Source organism: Rhinatrema bivittatum, chromosome 1 (genome assembly GCF_901001135.1).
Source record: "Rhinatrema bivittatum chromosome 1, aRhiBiv1.1, whole genome shotgun sequence".
NCBI lineage: Eukaryota > Metazoa > Chordata > Amphibia > Gymnophiona > Rhinatrematidae > Rhinatrema > Rhinatrema bivittatum.
Window position 1 is genome coordinate 780,988,065 of NC_042615.1, and position 17,925 is coordinate 781,005,989.

The 17,925-nt window shown below is 42.4% G+C and overlaps 1 protein-coding gene across 1 annotated transcript; it reads left to right on the top strand.

Annotated features, from left to right (window-relative positions):
• The first annotated feature begins 4,468 nt into the window (after nucleotides 1-4,468).
• On the top strand, nucleotides 4,469-17,363 carry LOC115077857 (3-ketoacyl-CoA thiolase, mitochondrial-like). The gene is made up of 3 exons (XM_029580203.1): nucleotides 4,469-4,537; nucleotides 13,210-13,364; nucleotides 16,851-17,363. Exons 1-3 carry the CDS (start codon nucleotides 4,523-4,525, stop codon nucleotides 16,933-16,935), a joined length of 255 nt encoding a protein of 84 aa, XP_029436063.1. The 5' UTR covers nucleotides 4,469-4,522; the 3' UTR covers nucleotides 16,936-17,363.
• The last annotated feature ends 562 nt before the right edge of the window (nucleotides 17,364-17,925 follow it).

Below are 17,925 nucleotides of genomic sequence, written 5' to 3' on the forward strand. Positions count from 1 at the left end.
TCCGAGGCTGCGTCCTCCCCATGAGAGGGGGGTCTGGGAGCCCCCCTACCCAGATTCCTCCCAGGCTAAATAAGGACCTGACGCGGCCTTTTCTTGGTTGGAATTCTTTCAAGGCCTGCAAGCCTTTTTCAGGTGCAGTCAGCTACTGCCCCTGCCCGGGCCGAGCCCCAGCTGGGAAGGCCTCTCCCTCCCCCCTCTCGGCATGCTTCAGGACATGCCACGCCTCTCCAAGGGTATCCCTGACAGGGACCCAGACACCATGGACTACGAAGGGGGATGCGGATTCATTGGAGGACGGGGAAATTCCTCCAGGCCTGGAGCCATACTGGACCATGCTTCAATTTTTCCACAGAGATGAATTACTGGCACTAGTCTCCCAAACCCTGAAGACTCTGAGAGTCCCAGGCACAGACCCTATGTCGGAACCAAAGAGGAATCCCGTCCTGGTGTCTCTACGGAAGGCCTCTTGCTATTTCCTGATGCTGGAAGCCATTCAGGAGTTGATTCACCTGGAATGGGCCACCCCGGAAACAAGTTTTAAAGAGGCCTTGTACCCTCGGGACCCGGCAGTCGAGGAACGCCTGTGTTTCCTGAGAGTGGAGCCGTCTCGAAGCGAATAACTATCCCAGTAGAGGGAGGAGTGGCCTTGAAGGAGATACCCACGATAGGTGATTGGAATCCATCCTTAAACAGGCCTTTGGCGCGACAGCAGTGACTCTGCGGATCGCCTCCTGTTGTGCCCTGGTGGCTCGTTTGTGTCTGCTGCTCTCTTGAGTGAGGCAGTTAGCTCAGGGGCGCATACCAGAGAGGCGATCGAGCCAGCCGCGGCCTTCCTAGCGGATGCAAGCTCTGACTTAAGGTGTGCCTCGGCCAGAGGGAGTAGTCTCAGCTGCTAAAAGGCAGCTATGGTTGCGAAACTGGTTAGCAAATGCAACCTCTAAGGCGAACCTCACGAAAATGCCCTTTAAGTGATCCCTCCTATTCGGAAGCGGATTGGAGAAGCTAGCCAGTAAATGGGGGGTAAATCTCCAGTGCCCCGGCAACCGGAAGATAAGGCAAAGAGGTCACAGCACCCCCTCACCCATGAGGGGGTCGGTCAAGGGCTCCCATGATTGTAATTCAATTTACTCATGGCTTTCTGAGGGTCAAGCCTACACCTTGCATAAATTGCCATAGGCCTAATACCATATGGATTCTCAGTGCCTTTTTTTTTTTTTTTTTTTTGCGGGGTTTTCTGCATGTAAATATAATATACATCATGTTGTAAGTGATATTTATTTCTCAGAATGTCCTTTTTCATGTAAAATCTGGTATTATAAATGCTTGGTTTTTAATTGTGAGTGGGGAGGGTGTGACCGGTAAGGAGCTGACACCTAGTGGTTGGATTGGGGATCCCATGATTGCAGGGCTCTGAAGGGAGCCCCCGGTGCATGGCCTCCAGACCAGTAATGACAATGCAATGACCTGGAGTAAAAAAAGTTGGGAGGGGATCCTCAGTAGTTGTGAATGAAGGCTCATGGTGCCAGGATCTCTGTACTGGTTCCAGTTGAGCTGGAAGCCCAGAGGTGCAGGAGAAAACTGATGGATTAAAATAAAAAATCAAAGCCCCCCCCCACGTTTAGCAGAGACTCACAGCTCATGGTGTTGTATGTTGTGCTCAGGGTGAAGGGTTTTTTTTTTTACTTGGCCATAGGTGCCAGATGGCCTGGCTACGGCTCTGGTCGGTGGAGATTGCCATTGTTCCTCACTCCATGCCCACCCCTGAACCCACTCAAGAGAAAAATGTTGCCCCTGTCATTAGCCTGCCTCCTCCTCACCAGTTATCATCCACCTTTGGCTCGGGTCCCAAACACAAATGTTGCCAGTGACCTTGATGTTTGGAGGGAGGGGCTGTTTGAAGGGGAGAATCAAATGCAGGAGAGGTTTGAGTTGGATTAGGTGGAGAGTGAGAGAGGGGGAACGGCAGAAGATCAACTGGAAAATGTAAATAGAAGAAGCTGGGGATGTGAGAGAAGGGATGGAAAAGAAACAGTCAGGCCGATACAGTACAGTGCGCTCCAGAGCGCACTGTTAACCTGTCATTGGATGCGCGTTTTCCCTTGCCCCTTATTCAGTAAGGGGCGGAAAACCCACCGAACCTAGTAGGGCCCTCAACATGCAATGCATGTTGAGGGCCCTACTAGGTATTCCCGCGCGATTCAGTAAGTAAAATGTGCAGCCAAGCCGCACATTTTACTTTCAGAAATTAGCGCCTACCCAAAGGTATGCGCTAATTTCTCCGAGCACAGGGAAAGTGCACAGAAAAGCAGTAAAAAGTGCTTTTCTGTGCATCCTCAGACTTAAGTCGGAGGTCCCGAAGGGTAAAAAAAGTGAGAAGAAAAAATTTTAAAAAATTGAAGTCGGCCGGCGGCGGGTCGAAAACCGGACGCTCAATTTTGCCGGTGTCCGGTTTCCGAGCCCGTGGCTGTAGACGGGCTCGAGAACAGACGCCGGCAAAATTGAGCGTCGGCTGTCAAACCCGCTGACTGCCGCCGCTCCGGGCCAAAAGGAGGCGCTAGGACGCGCTAGTGTCCCTAGCGCCTCCTTTTGCCCGTTTCTACCGCCGGGCCTCATTTAAATACTGTATCGCGTGCACAGGCCACTTCGCCCGCTCTCCCGCGGACTTTACTGAATCGACCCGAGTGAGACTGGGCATTAATGAGGGGATGGGGTGAGAGTGGGGAGGGAGCGGGAGGTGATACAGGATCAGTTAGGGGTTATAAGAAAGGCTTGGGCTGAGAGAGGATCAGCTGGGTGAATGCAGAAAGGGCCGGAGGGCGTAAGAGGGGGAATGTACAGTGTAAAATGGCATCAGCTGGAGGGACAGAGGATGAAAAGAAAGTTCTTTATGGGGTGGAAGTTGAGAGGGTGGAGGTTGAGAGAGGAAATCAGCTGCAGTGCAGTGAAGGTGAGAGTGGAATGATTGTTGGAGGGGGTCTGTACCCCTGTTAATTTGTTGTGGTCATATGAATTTTCAAGTGCTGAAATGGGGTCACATTGGCTAAATGTTTTTGGGAAGCCCTGAATAAGACAAAAGAACTTGAGAGGGAGAGAGAAGTGGGGCTAATAGGTGAAGTGAACAGAGAGGGGGATCATGGTGGGGGGAAGAGACATGGAGATGTTAGGAGGGAAGGAGACTAGGAGAAGATGAGCTGTGGAGAGACAGCTGGCAGACAAACACCCATGGAGGAAAAATAAGAAATGAGAGGAAGACCATAAGGTGATTTTTTTTTTTTTTTTTTTTTAAATAAAATTACCAGGAGGCAGAGAAGAAACTAAGAGCAAGCAGAGAGGATAGATTCAAACTACCAATACAAAGAAAGGAAAGTTTTTTTTAAGTGTTTGATAAAAAGATTTTTGTGCTAGCTGGGATAGGGCGAGGTGGTATCTACCCTTTTTCTTCTAACCCTGCAGTCATCTGGGTAAATAAGGTATTTTTACTGGAAGGATGGGGAAGTGAGAGGAGGTTGTGGTGCCATGCGATGCTATGGGCTGAAATCTCTCTTAAAATTGCTCTCTCGACAGCTTAAATACTGAAAGGGGCCGCAGTCAGGGCTTGAACTGAGGGGGAATGAAGGGGAACACTTACATCCTATAGGAGGCAGGAGGCAGCTGTGGCCCTAGAGCTGGGGTTTAGGGCATGTAGGTAGTGGAGTGTCTTTTGTGTGGACTGCAGGCCCAGAATCTGTGAATGCCGGGAGGAGCACTGCGGGGGGATGGAGAGGCAGGAGAAGAGTCCAGAAGAGAGAGTCAGGAGAGCAGAGATAGGGCGGTGATCTGAGCTGTGTCTGCCAGTGAAGGGAAGCCTCAAGTGCTGAGGGAGGGGTGAGGGTTGGGGGACCAGTGAAGGAATGGGTTAACCAAGCTTGCAGAAGAGGGGAAATGGCTAAGGAGGAGTGAGCAGAAACTGGGAGGTGAACAGAGCAAGCTAAGGGGGATGTAGGCAATGGAGCAGGCAGAGGGGTATTAAATCCACTGTTCCCCCACCCATGGGAAAATGTTTTAAAACAAATGCAGAGGGATTAAGGAGAGGAGGGAGAAAGAGATTAAGGGGGGGTTGAGAGGATGTGGTGTGCAGGAGTGGGGTGTGAGCTAGGGCTGGGGGAATGAATGGATGGAACTTTTGAGTGCTTCCCTAGCGTTTGTTTTGGCCACAAGTCTTCACCCATGTCCACGTTACCTTTTCCTTTCAGGGCAGTTAAATATTCTGGTCAGTCACACCCACAACCCACTGTGTTTTGGTTCTTTTTTGCTGGGGGCGCTTTAATTTGTGTTTTGAGTTTGGTATCCAGAATCCATTTTCAAAAGTTGGCTCCCATGCCTGTACCTGAGCGGAAGATATGATGCAGTACAGCAAAAATTAAACATTGAGCAGTACTTGAAAAACACTTGTGAAAACACTTTTTTTTTTTTTTTTTTTTTTAAAGGTCCAGTGTCTGCTATTAATGGAGCCCTTAAGAAAGCAGGACTCTCACTTAAAGACATGGACTTGGTAGAGGTAAGGAACAGACTCAGATTAAATCTGTGTTTCTGTGGACAAGCAGGACAGTCATTTGGTTTCTGTAACGTCAACACTTAACCGTACCAACAGCAGATGCAGTTGAAAATATTCCCATCCCTTCTCATTCAGTAAAGTGGGAATCTTCTCCATCCCAGCTTTGTCTTTTGGCTTTGACTGCCTGTATTTGAATGTTAGTTTGTCTCTTCTATGTAGTTGCCTATGAGTAAAGAGGTTCTGGCATCAAGAAAAATACTCCACCGGAAGATCTCATAACTTTAAATTTTCTATCTGGTGTGCATGGGTCAGTCCAGATATCTTTCTCACCAAAGGGTAAAAAATCATACATGTGACACTTGATGCAAAGACAGGAAAGCCCCCTCTTGCTGTTGGACTGTTGCCTTTATCTTAATTTTGTTGAGTTCTTAGTTAAGGTTGCTAAAGAAGTAGGAAAGTCAGCATGGCTTTACCCAAGGCAAGTCTTGCCCCACAAATCTGCTTCACTTTTTTGAAGGAGTTAATAAACGTGGATAAAGGTGAACCGGTAGATGTAGTATACTTGGATTTTCAGAAGGCGTTTGACAAAGTTCCTGAGAGGCTTCTAGGAAAAGTAAAAAGTCATGGGATAGGTGGCGATGTCCTTTCGTGGATTGCAAACTGGCTAAAAGACAGGAAACAGAGAGTAGGATTAAAAGGACAATTTTCTCAGTGGAAGGGAGTGGGCAGTGGAGTGCCTCAGGGATCTGTATTGGGACCCTTACTTTTCAATATATTTATAAATGATCTGGAAAGAAATACGAGTGAGATAATCAAATTTGCAGATGATACAAAATTGTTCAGAGTAGTTGTCACAAGCAGATTGTGATAAATTGCAGGAAGACCTTGTGAGACTGGACAATTGGGCATCAAAATGGCAGATGAAATTTAATGTGAATAAGTGCAAGGTGATGCATATAGGGAAAAATAACCCATGCTATAGTTACACAATGTTAGGTTCCATATTAGGTGCTACAACCCAAGAAAGAGATCTAGGCGTCATAGTGGATAACAAATTGAAATCGTCGGTTCAGTGTGCTGCGGCAGTCAAAAAAGCAAACAGAATGTTGGGAATTATTAGAAAGGGATGGTGAATAAAACGGAAAATGTCATAATGCCTCTGTATCGCTCCATGGTGAGACCGCACCTTGAATACTGTGTACAATTCTGGTCGCCGCACCTCAAAAAAGATATAATTGCGATGGAGAAGGTACAGAGAAGGGCTACCAAAATGATAAGGGAATGGAACAGCTCCCCTATGTCGAAAGACTAAAGAGGTTAGGACTTTTCAGCTTGGAGAAGAGATGGCTGAGGGGGGATATGATAGAGGTGTTTAAAATCATGAGAGGTCTAGAACGGGTAGATGTGAATCGGTTATTTACTCTTTCGGATAATAGACTAGGGGGCACTCCATGAAGTTAGCATGTGGCACATTTAAAACTAATTGGAGAATGTTCTTTTTTACTCAACGCACAATTAAACTCTGGAATTTGTTGCCAGAGGATGTGGTTAGTGCAGTTAGTATAGCTGTGTTTAAAAAAGGATTGGATAAGTTCTTGGAGGAGAAGTCCATTACCTGCTATTAATTGACTTAGAAAATAGCCACTGCTATTACTAGCAACGCTAACATGGAATAGACTTAGTTTTTGGGTACTTGCCAGGTTCTTATGGCCTGGATTGGCCACTGTTGGAAACAGGATGCTGGGCTTGAAGGACCCAGTATGGCATGTTCTTAAGTTAGTCCTTTAAATTTATTGGTATATTCCGTATTAATTGTAGTGACTTGCAATGGAATAATAACTCTTGATAAGGGCTGGGGCAATCCTGCGTTTTAGATTAAAGCCTAATTTTTTTTTTAAATATGCCTATAAATCAAAGGATGAACTAGGGGTGGGAGGGGGAGGGAAAGACAAGACACTAGAATTATCTACCTTAGGCTTGGTTTTTATTATAGGCGCATACACCTAACCTCACTATTTCACCTCTCCCTCAAACTTTTGAAGTCCTTAAATTTCCCAAAGCAATTCTTGGCAGTCCTCTTTAGCCACCAAAGCAAGACGATCATCTTTTCAATGCTACTACAGAAAATGCTAGAAAAAAACTTAGCTCCCTGGTCGTCTGTTTTTAAATTAAAAGGCGTGCACACATACGCTAGAAAAGAATTTACCCAGCTCCCTGTTTTTTTTTTTTTTTAAATTAGGCATACACACACACTCTAAAAGAAATTACTTTCCCTGACTTTTAGTTAAGGCACACATACTTCAACACAATTTCACCTCTCCCTAAACATAAGTCCCAATTTTCCCCAGCTAGCAATATTAGAACATAAGAACATGCCATACTGGGTCAGACCGAGGGTCCATCAAGCCCAGCATCCTGTTTCCAACAGTGGCCAATCCAGGTCATAAGAACCTGGCAAGTACCCAAAAACTCTTACCGTTGCTAATGGCAGTGGCTATTCTCTAAGTGAACTTAATAGCAGGTAATGGACTATTATCCGAAAGAGTAAATAACCGATTCACATCTACCCATTCTAGACCTCTCATGATTTTAAAACCTCTATCTATCCCCCCTTGTCCGTCTCTTCTCCAAGCTGAAAAGTCCTAACCTCTTTAGTCTTTCCTCATAGGGGAGCTGTTCCATTCACCTTATCATTTTGGTAGCCCTTCTCTGTACCTTCTCCATCGCAATTATATCTTTTTTGAGATGCGGCGACCAGAATTGTACACAGTATTCAAGGTGCGATACAGAGGCATTATGATATTTTCCGTTTTATTCACCATTCCCTTTCTAATAATTCCCAATATTCTGTTTGCTTTTTTGACTGCCGCAGCACACTGAACCGACGATTTCAATGTGTTATCCACTATGACGCCTAGATGTCTTTCTTGGGTTGTAGCACCTAATATGGAACCCAACATTGTGTAACTATAGCATGGGTTATTTTTCCCTATATGCATCACCTTGCACTTATCCACATTAAATTTCATCTGCCATTTGGATGCCCAATTTTCCAGCCTCACAAGGTCTTCCTGCAATTTATCACAATGCTTGTGATTTAACTACTCTGAACAATTTTGTATCATCTGCAAATTTGATTATCTCACTCGTATTTCTTTCCAGATCATTTATAAATATATTGAAAATTAAGGGTCCCAATACAGATCCCTGAGGCACTCCACTGCCCACTCCCTTCCACTGAGAAAATTGTCCATTTAATCCTACTCTGTTTCCTGTCTTTTAGCCAGATTGCAATCCATGAAAGGACATCGCCAGCTATCCCATGACCTTTTTTTACTTTTCCTAGAAGCCTCTCATGAGGAACTTTGTCAAACGCCTTCTGAAAATCCAAGTATACTACATCTACTGGTTCACCTTTATCCACATGTTTATTAACTTCTTCAAAAAAGTGAAGCAGATTTGTGAGGCAAGACTTGCCTTGGGTAAAGCCATGCTGACTTTGTTCCATTAAACCATGTCTTTCTATATGTTCTGTGATTTTGATGTTTAGAACACTTTCCACTATTTTTCCTGGCACTGAAGTCAGGCTAACCGGTCTGTAGTTTCCCGGATCGCCCCTGGAGCCCTTTTTAAATATTTGGGTTACATTTGCTATCCTCCAGTCTTCAGGTACAATGGATGATTTTAATGATAGGTTACATATTTTTACTAATAGGTCTGAAATTTTTTTAGTTCCTTCAGAACTCTGGGGTGTATACCATCCGGTCCAGGTGATTTACTACTCTTCAGTTTGTTAATCAGGTCTACCACATCTTCTAGGTTCACCGTGATTTGATTCCATCCATCTGAATCATTACCCATGAAAACCTTCTCCAGTACGGGTACCTCCCCCAATATTTTCCAATCCTCTTCAGCCGCCAGCAAAATCTTCCTCTCCTCTCAGTTCTCCCTTGGGAATTGATATCCTCCTTTCAGTGATTGTCAGATTTGATTGCATTATGAACACTATTGCCAAGTGGCGCTATCACAGTTACCCCTTATACCAGGTCCTGTGTTCTGCGGAGAACTGGATTTAAAGTAGTTGCGCCTCCTGTCAGGTCCATGACCAGCTGCTCCATGGAGCAGTCATTTATGGCATCTAGGAACTTTGCATCCCTAGCATATCTCGATGAAACATTTACCCAATCAGTTTTGGAGTAACTGACATCTCCCATCATTTTTTTTTTTTTAACATGTGAATTTGCAAGTGAGCAGCAATACAGGATCTATACACAAGATAGTGTTCATAACATAATTCATGAAGCAACATAACAGAGAACAGGCATGACATGACAAAAAGCTGAATAACACTTGCGCTTTTTACATTTTACCCTCACCCCCAAAAACCTGTGCTTGATTAGTCCCACTGCACTGAATAACTCAAGAGACCGAACATTACACGTTTCATCCCTTTGCATGTATGATTTTTCATCTACCCTCTTTTTTTTTTTTTTTTTTTTTTTTTTTTACAATAAAGCATCAAGCTTTTCCATTTTCATCAAATCCACCATTTTATCTTGCCATAGTCCCAAAGAAGGTAGGCTGGCATCAATCCAAAGCTGTAATATACCTTCATGTGCAGTCAGTAAGGCCAGTGTAACGAACTGCTAAACATTTAGAGTGCACCGTATCTGAAGTTAGTTTATTTAATAAGATATCAATCCCTATCATCGCTGAAAAATAGAGATTATATCAGACCCAAAAGAAAACCTCTTGTGACCTAAAAGAAAATGATGGACTAATGTACCCCTTGAAATTTCACACTTTGTGCAAATATCCAAACTCTCAAGCTCCATCCTATGCGTTTAACATTATGTACGAAAGAATGATGTGTGTTCCAATTGTATTTCTCTCAGGCTGACCTCAGTGGGGATGATACGAGCTTGTATAAACATTTTTTAATGTGTACCACAGTAACTTCTTGTCCTAATTCTTATTGTAATAAGAAGCAAGTCATGTAATGTCCTCTTGGACAAGATTTAGGCTTGTTTATAATGTATCTTCTTGAAAAAATCTTTTCCCGTTCCTGCCTGTTCCCATTGACATTGCAAATTCTCTTTCTTATCTCATGTTCCGTGGGAGTAATTTTAAACCCTGTACAGAATGCCTGACTTGCAAAAATGTGAAGAATTGTTGCAGTGGAACATGAAAAAACACTTTGTAATGTTTGAAAATCACTGAATATGCCAGACTCTTCTACAAAAAAAACCCCCAAAAAAAACTTTAAACAAATCTCGGTCCCTTACGGCATCACGCAGCTAGGCAGAAAAACTGCACTCCTATAGATTCTCAAAATAGAGACTTAGTCCCCATACTTTGCTTAGCGCTTTGCAGGCCACTGCAGCAGACTTGAGAAAATTATTTGTTTTTCCCTAAAAGTGCCAGTCTGTGAAAACATATACTAAACCCAGAGGAGAGTAAGAAACAACATTGCCTTCACTAATTTTAGAATTATTGTATTTATACTCTCAGTCCATTCCCAGAGAATCCACATTTGACATGTTACATTATATGCTCTAAGATCTAGGAAGTCAAGTTACCCCCATTGTATCCTTAGGACGCATCAGATTATCTAAACTAATTCTAGCCTTTTTGCCATGCCAAATAATTAAATAATCAAAGACCTTAAAGTATCTATTTCTGTCCTTGAAAGCCAACAGGGCAACATATGCAGATGATATAACAACTTAAGCAAAATCACCATTTTAAATCATGTTAGGTTTAAAAAAGGTTTGGATAAGTTCCTGGAGGAGAACTCCACAAACTGCTATTAATCAAGTGAACTTAGGAAATGGCCTCTGCTATTACTGGCTTTAGCATGGGATCTATTTAATGTTTAGGTACTTGTAGCCTGGATTGTCCACTCTTGGAAACAGGATGCTGGGCTTGATGGACCCTCATTGTGACCCAGTATGGCAACTTCTTGTATTCTTAAGACAAGTGGCAGTTCTTGCCAAAGAGTAAGCTGCCGTGGATAGATTCAATAATTTTCTTAAAAGTATCCCTGTAAAGTCTAGACAAATCCTAAATGCTTCAATTTATCCAAAGTCCATCGAAATTGCCCTCCATTTAGCCACCAGATGAGGATAGATAGGCATCGCTTCCGACTTATCAAAATTGATTCTCAATCCAGCAAAAGATTCATTGTCACTTTGTTGTGGGTTGTAAATAAACACTTAACACCAGCAGCTAAAACACCCTTACAGCCTAATACATTTTCCACACTTCCTACAAACAGTAAAATGTCATCTGTAAATATAACTTCAGCTCTCCTTTCCCCAGATTCTGAATACCATGTGCAGTTCTCAGTTTTATGGCCAGGAGCCCCAATGTTAAAACAAACAAGGGCAGGGGCTCTGTCTTGTCCCTCCCAGTAGTGGAAGTGCCTCAGAAACCATACTGTTAATCGGTAGTCTCGTCTGAGGTACTTACACAGAAGATTGAGCCGTTTAACAGGATCTCCATAACTCCTAACAACCAAAATGTTTTGCCACACCATCTTATCAAAGGCCTTCTCCGTGTCTAGAGTAAGAATAGCACTCGTCTCGTCATTGAAGTTCTTGTCACTTAGTACCACTAGAGCCTATGGATATTGTTGATAGCATAGCTTCTCTTTATGAAACTAGGCTGATCTGAAAACACTAAATGGGGAACCACTGTGCCACTAAAACTGCAGCCAACATCTTTAAATTCAATAAATGTAGGGTCATATAGGCCTATATATCAGTCAGGTCGCTACCTATTTTGGCAATATTACAATCAAAAGCATAGTTAACTCTAGAAGGAAAGAACTCGTTGTAATGTTAAAATTTTATAAAATTTAGCTCCCTGTCAGACCAAACTAGGAGCTTTACCAAGAGAGATTTTACTTTGCTGAAGATTCCTCCCTCTGTAATAGGATTATTTAACACTGCCAGTTGCTCAGTCAATATTTTAAGGACTCGTTTTTGAAAAAAGAATCCCTTGTAGTCATGTCCATTTCTTTTTTTGTCATAATAAAGTAGAAGTATAATCCAAAAAAATGTTTGAACTATCCCCAGTACTAATACAAATGTTACCATCTTTACTACAGACCCCCCCATTAAGATACTTTAGGTTTCAACCGTACAAATATGGCAATACTGATTTTTTTTTTTACTGGTTTATTGCCATATTTGTGTGGTTGAAACTTAAAATATCTTAATGATTTCATGGCCTTCCAGGGTAATAAGTGGTTTAAAGAATCTTTAGCCCAAGTTGCCACCTCTAGTTCTTGTATCATACCTGCCACGTGTTTCTGCTTTTCTTGCAGCAAAACATCAGTAAGCTTTAGAATTTCTGCATCCCTCAATTTATTCAGCTTAGCCACATACACTGTTCTCTCACCGCACCTTACTGTCTTTCCAGTGTCCCACAGTAAAGTGGGAGAAATCTCTGGCTGACTGACTTCCATAAAACAATTCCATTTATCCTGCAAATATTTACAAAATGTCTCATTTCCCCCCCCCCCCCCCCATTAACCTCAAATCCATCCTCAAGGCAAAGGCGCTATTGCGCATTCCACCAAGATTAAGGCCGATAAAAGCCAGAGCTGTGGTCAGAAATCGCACCAGCCACCTGGACTAGAGAAGAGATCCTCTGAAACCAATAAGTAGTCTCATTGTTGAGTAATTCTCACAGTTTCCTTAAAAAAAAAAAAAATGTTGGCTCAAAGAACCCCTACATATTGTGGATTATTTGGCTCAGAGAGCCAAAATTGGGGATTTTTTAAAAATGGAAACTGAGCTTACAGTTTGCATGATATATTTTTGAAACCTAGCAGTGGAACTGACTTTGTCTAGTGACATGAACATTGTGACTGTAAGAGATCCTAATGAAGAACACATGCTCAGCTAAATTCTTTGTTGCATCTGTTTTGTTTGATTGTTTTTCATATCATGTGGGCACATGGCGTGGGATGGACTTTTACATTGAGGATACAATAAGTGTGTGTGTTTTTTTGCTCCCTTCTTTTAAAGACATACTTGGATTGTGAGTGATCCCCTTTTATTGATTGAACTGCTTTATTTGGCTTTTCTTATCAACATGAAGTTTTTTTGGGGGGGTTTTGCCAATCATAATTAACTATTCAAAAATAACATGCACTATGCAGGATCATTGCAAAGACATGTCTATGAACTGGCTTTTTCACCCTTTCACTTTAATTTATGTGGGATTGTGATACTTTAGCGGATTGTATGATACCCTTAAGATGATTTGAAGAACATTTATGTGAGATTTTGATTTTTCACACACAGTTTCAACAGTAATACGCAGGTAAATGTAGGACCAACTTAAAGCTATCAATAATAGAGACCTATATTAATATTGAACCATCAAATTGGCTAGTCCTAGGCCCTTCCATTGTAGTCAGACCTTCATTTGCCTTATCAGTAATCAGCCAGTCAAATATTTTGTGTACATATTTTTATATTGCAGATAATGTACTTATCTTGACAACACATCCCTTTCTTTTTTTTTTTTTACACAGACCAAAATATTTAAACTCTGCCAAGCATTGTCATTTCAGTTTGTTTATTTGCTTTGTGGATGATCAGCAGATTAAGAGTGATTGTTTCTGATATGCTTTCTGTTTGGTTTGGGGTTTTTTGTTTAAGGTGAATGAAGCTTTTGCTCCCCAGTACCTGGCAGTTGAGAAGTCTTTGGGTCTGGATCCTGAAAAGACCAATGTTGATGGAGGAGCCATTGCCCTCGGTCATCCCCTGGGAGCTTCTGGATCAAGAATCACTGCTCATCTTGTTCATGAACTTAGGTGTGTGCCTGTATTTATTTATTATTTATTTAAAAGTATTTATATACCGTTTTTCAAAACAAGGTTTTTTTGTCAAAACGGTTTACATAGTAAAATGAAAGTAAAATAGATAGAGCAGGGTACTTATGTACCCTGCTCTATCTACCTCAGGATTTTCTTGTGGGCTAGTTTTATTAACTTATATTTCTAGCTTGGGGTGATCTTTAAAGAGAGGAATAAAACGTATAAATAGTTTTTAAAAAAATATATTTTCAAGTATAAATCTTGAGACGAAACAGTACAAGAAAAAAGAATAGCAATAGTCTAAGGAAAACGACACTGAACAGTAAAAGTTTTTAGCCCTCAAGATACAGCAGAATCTAAATTAAAAAAAAAATTAAGAAATATCACAAATGGGCAATAGATCTTAATGTTAGCATAATGATTTACAGAACTGAGTATCTGCTAGCCAAGAGAGAAGGCCCAACCTGCTTAAAAGAAAAAAAGTGAATATAAATATTTGAGGCAACATCATTAAGGGATTTGTACCTCAAAAAGGATTTCAATTGTACGAGTTCAAAGAACAAAATTTGAGTTCCCTGATAGTGGAGCATTTGTATGGAAGCTGAAGCCTATTCCTCTTTTTTAAACTTCAGGATTTGGTTTAATCAGGGTAGTTGTATCTGAAGTAGTTTTTTCCTTGTTGAAATAAAATACAAATGCCCAGTATTGAAGCCTGTTAACCCTCTTTGAAATCATTCTCCATGACAGCAGTACACTTGTACAATGACATAAATCGTGATGATATATCCACTGAAACCCTTGAACAGTAATCAGATTTGCTTTTGCTGAAAGCTCATCAAAGATATTATTACAGGAAATGCTTTGCTCAGAATACGGCCGCTGTGGTGGCAGCTAGGAGGCTACTTTTGGTTGAGGGAACTGGCTTACGGATTTGGCTTTTAAGACTAGGTTGGCAAAGCTCTCCTTTAAGAATAAACTCTTCTTTGAAGAGTAGCTGGAGGAATTAGTTAAGAAATTGAAGGAGTCCAAGGCTTCCCAGACAGCCCAAGGATAAGCTGAGAGGGATTTCTTGGGGTTTTGCCAGTTTTGAGATGCTAGACACTATTGGTCAGGGTGAAGTGCTTCATCCCAGAGAGGGCGGAGTTTTAACAGATTCTCCCAGGACAAGCAGGATGCTAGTCCTTACATACGGGTGACGTCACTGGATGGAGCCCTATCACGGAAAACCTTCTGTCAAGGTTTCTAGAAAGCTTTGACTGGCACACTGAGTGCATTGAGCATGCCCAGCATGCCATTATCCTGTGTCCACAGTCCTTCAGTCTTCTTTTTTCTGTGCTGCAGTTAGCATCGCTTTTAGGACCTCTGTGAGAAATTTCTCGCAACTTTTCCTCACGGAAACACTTGAAGTTTTACTTCACAAATAATTTTTCTCTTCATGGGTCTCCCTTGGCGTACATTTAATCGATGCTCGGTGAGTACTATGCCCTGATTTTTGGTCTGTTCCTGTCACCTCACTGTTTCCCCGGCTTACCAACCGAATTGCGGCCTCCCTTCTCCCTATGTTTTCATCCTCAGGCCCACAAAGCCTTCGAGTGTTCTCTTGCGATCCTCCACCGGGTTATTGGGACTAGAGGGATAGGGATGTCCACGATTACTGTTGCCGCCAGGGCCGCTGTCGAGGCCTTCATGCTCTCATCCCATCCATGCCTCCGATTCCCTCAGTGCTTTTGTTGCGAGCCATGCCCCCGTCGGCGCCCAGCCCCCAAACTCAATGCCCTCGACTAAACAAAACGCTCCATACTTCAGATCGAACAGTTACTCTCAGGTCACTTTTACACAAACTGCTACACACATGAGTCCATAGCCAGAGATACGATTATTCTGGTGGCAGTGATCCATTAGTTCCTCTAACCCACCTTCATGTGCAATATCTTCAGTGGGATATTTGGTCACAATGGGACTATCTAACTCAACCTTTGACTACGAAAGTACAGGTTTAGAAAGCCATGAAACGGGATTTATGCCAATGGCTGCACTCTCCCGTTCTTCAAGAGGGCGCCCTATTGCATTTCAACCCTCTCCAAGTAATGATGGCAATGGATGCTCCACAAGAGGTTGGGGAGCCCCCAAAGACCCCTTTCGGATTCAAGGAACTTGGTTCCAAGAAAAACAGTTTCAAATTTCCTGGAACTGAGAGTGATCAAGTACTCTTAACAAACTTTACTTGACTGCTTTAGGGGAAAGCATCTTTATTCACTGAACAACCAAGTCTTCATGTTCTATATAAACAAGCTAGGAGGCACAGGGTCATGGACTATTTGCTTAGCGATAAAGGTATGAGAATAGGCAGCCAAACATCAAGCCATGCTGCAAGCTAGCTATCTTCCACGGGCTTTCAATACGTTGCAGATTGCTTCAGTAGAGTCTTTTGACCACAAATGGTCTCTGCAGCATCAACAGCCAACAAAGCTGTTCAGTCTATGGGATCTTCCAGTGATCAACCTGTTTGGAGCAAAAGTCTTCTAGTTTTCTGTGTTCTGATGCATTTTTCCCAGCAAACGCAGGATGTTTTTTTGCTTGATTGGAATACAGATCTCATGTACTGTATGCTTTTCTACCAATTCTACTGATATCTAAAACTGTGCAAAAGTGCCATGCATCCACTACCCTTCATGGAAAGGGTAGTGGATGCATGGCACAGCCTTTCAGAAGGGAATTCAAGAAAACATGAGAAAAGCAAGGCTCGAGAATCCTGCTCACAACTGTGCTAAAGATGGAGCAGCCTTAGCCATTTTGGGTGTGGGACTCTGACAGACAGAAGCCACAGGGCTACTAAGAACAACTATCACTGCAGCAGCCCAGGATGCAAACACCTGCTGATGGGGCCACAGAGGGAAGAGCCTACCGCTGCTGCCACCAGGCCACAGAGACCACAGAAAGAGTGTGGCTTCCTGCCACGGAGTCACATCTAGCAAAGTACCATTGGGAATGGGGGAAGAGGAGGCCGGAGGAATAAGGAAAGCAAAGAACACAAACTAAAAACAATAAAGAGAATGAGATGACTAGTCTGTTCTTTGGCTGGCCTTTCATGCTAGTTAAACAAGAGCCATCGCTAGCAGGTTTTGAGGGGAATCTTGAGGGTTGGGATAAGGTCAAAGGATCTGTAGTTGTAATGCAGTGGAATGTCAGGTCAGCTGGTGTCTATGGCATTGCATCTGGAATGAAATTGGGCAGCGTAGATGAACCTTGTGGTCCTTATCTGCCATTGCATCAAATGTTTCGGTGCTGTCGACCTTTTTTTTTCTTTTTTTAAAAATTATACAAAGCAAAACTATTCTGGTAATTATAATTTGGGGTTTATGTAGTACTGTCACCCCCAACCATGTTGTACAGTTCAGTCCTTTAAAAAACCTGTGTGCTGTTGCCTTCACTTGGGATGAAGGAAATTATTAATTTTTTTTTAATCTTTTCTTTTCTTTGTAGGCGGCGTGGTGGAAAATACGCTGTGGGTTCAGCTTGCATTGGTGGTGGGCAAGGCATCGCACTCATCATTGAGAATACAGCCTGAGGAACGGAGGGGAAAAAACCACTAGAATTTCCATCCTCAAGCTATTAATCCTAGGAATCAGCCCCATCATCCGTCACAAATGCACAGAAAAATGTTACTTTTTATTTTAATAGTATTACCATGTTCTTTCTGGTGAGAAGTCAGAACATAACACATCCAGTGAACAAAAAGCCTTTTCATTTTTTGTTTTCTTCCTAAAAGAAAGGTAAAACTAGTATATTTATCTTTTTAATACTGTTTTCTGTATTCCCTTCTCCCTAGGTAATAAATCATCTGTGTGAAAAAAGTCAGTTACAGGGTTTCCACGTCTGTGTGTCTCACATGCTGATCACACTTGGCCCTTTTCCATCAGTTGTGATAATTGACAGTCCTGCATATTCCAATACATGCCAAAGCCAACCTTGCTGCAAAACACACAGACTACATAACACAGCCTTAAAAAAACAAACAAAAAAACCCTGTGCTCCTGTGGTGGTGAAATATTTCATAAATACACTCAGCAAGTGTTAATGTTCTCCCCGTATGGATGAAAAATGTTAGTGTTAATTCATGGATGTTTTGGGGTGTGGGGGGGGGGAGGAGGTTTGGGTTGTTTTTAAATTTAATCCTTTAAGCGTCTCCCTTGCAGTTCCTATGCACCCTTTGGAGAAACCATGAATAGAGCAGTGTCACAAACGATCTCTTGGGCAACGTAAAAACATAAGAACATGCCACACTGGGTCAGACCAAGGGTCCATCAAGCCCAGCTTCCTGTTTCCAACAGTGGCCAATCCAGGCCATAAGAACCTGGCAATTACCCAAACACTAAGAAGATGCAATTAATAGCAGTGGCTATTCTCTAAGTGAATTTAATAGCAGGTAATGGACTTCTCCTCCAAGAACTTCTCCAATCCTTTTTTAAACACAGCTATACTAACTGCACTAATCACATCCTCTGGCAACAAATTCCAGAGTTTAATTATGTGAATTGGTTATTTACTCTTTCAGATA

Excerpts from the sequence above, each read along its gene's own strand:
- LOC115077857 (XM_029580203.1), top strand. Across the intron at positions 13,365-16,850 it reads CATCTTGTTCATGAACTTAG|GCGGCGTGGTGGAAAATACG; the intron begins GTGTGTGCCTGT and ends TTTTCTTTGTAG.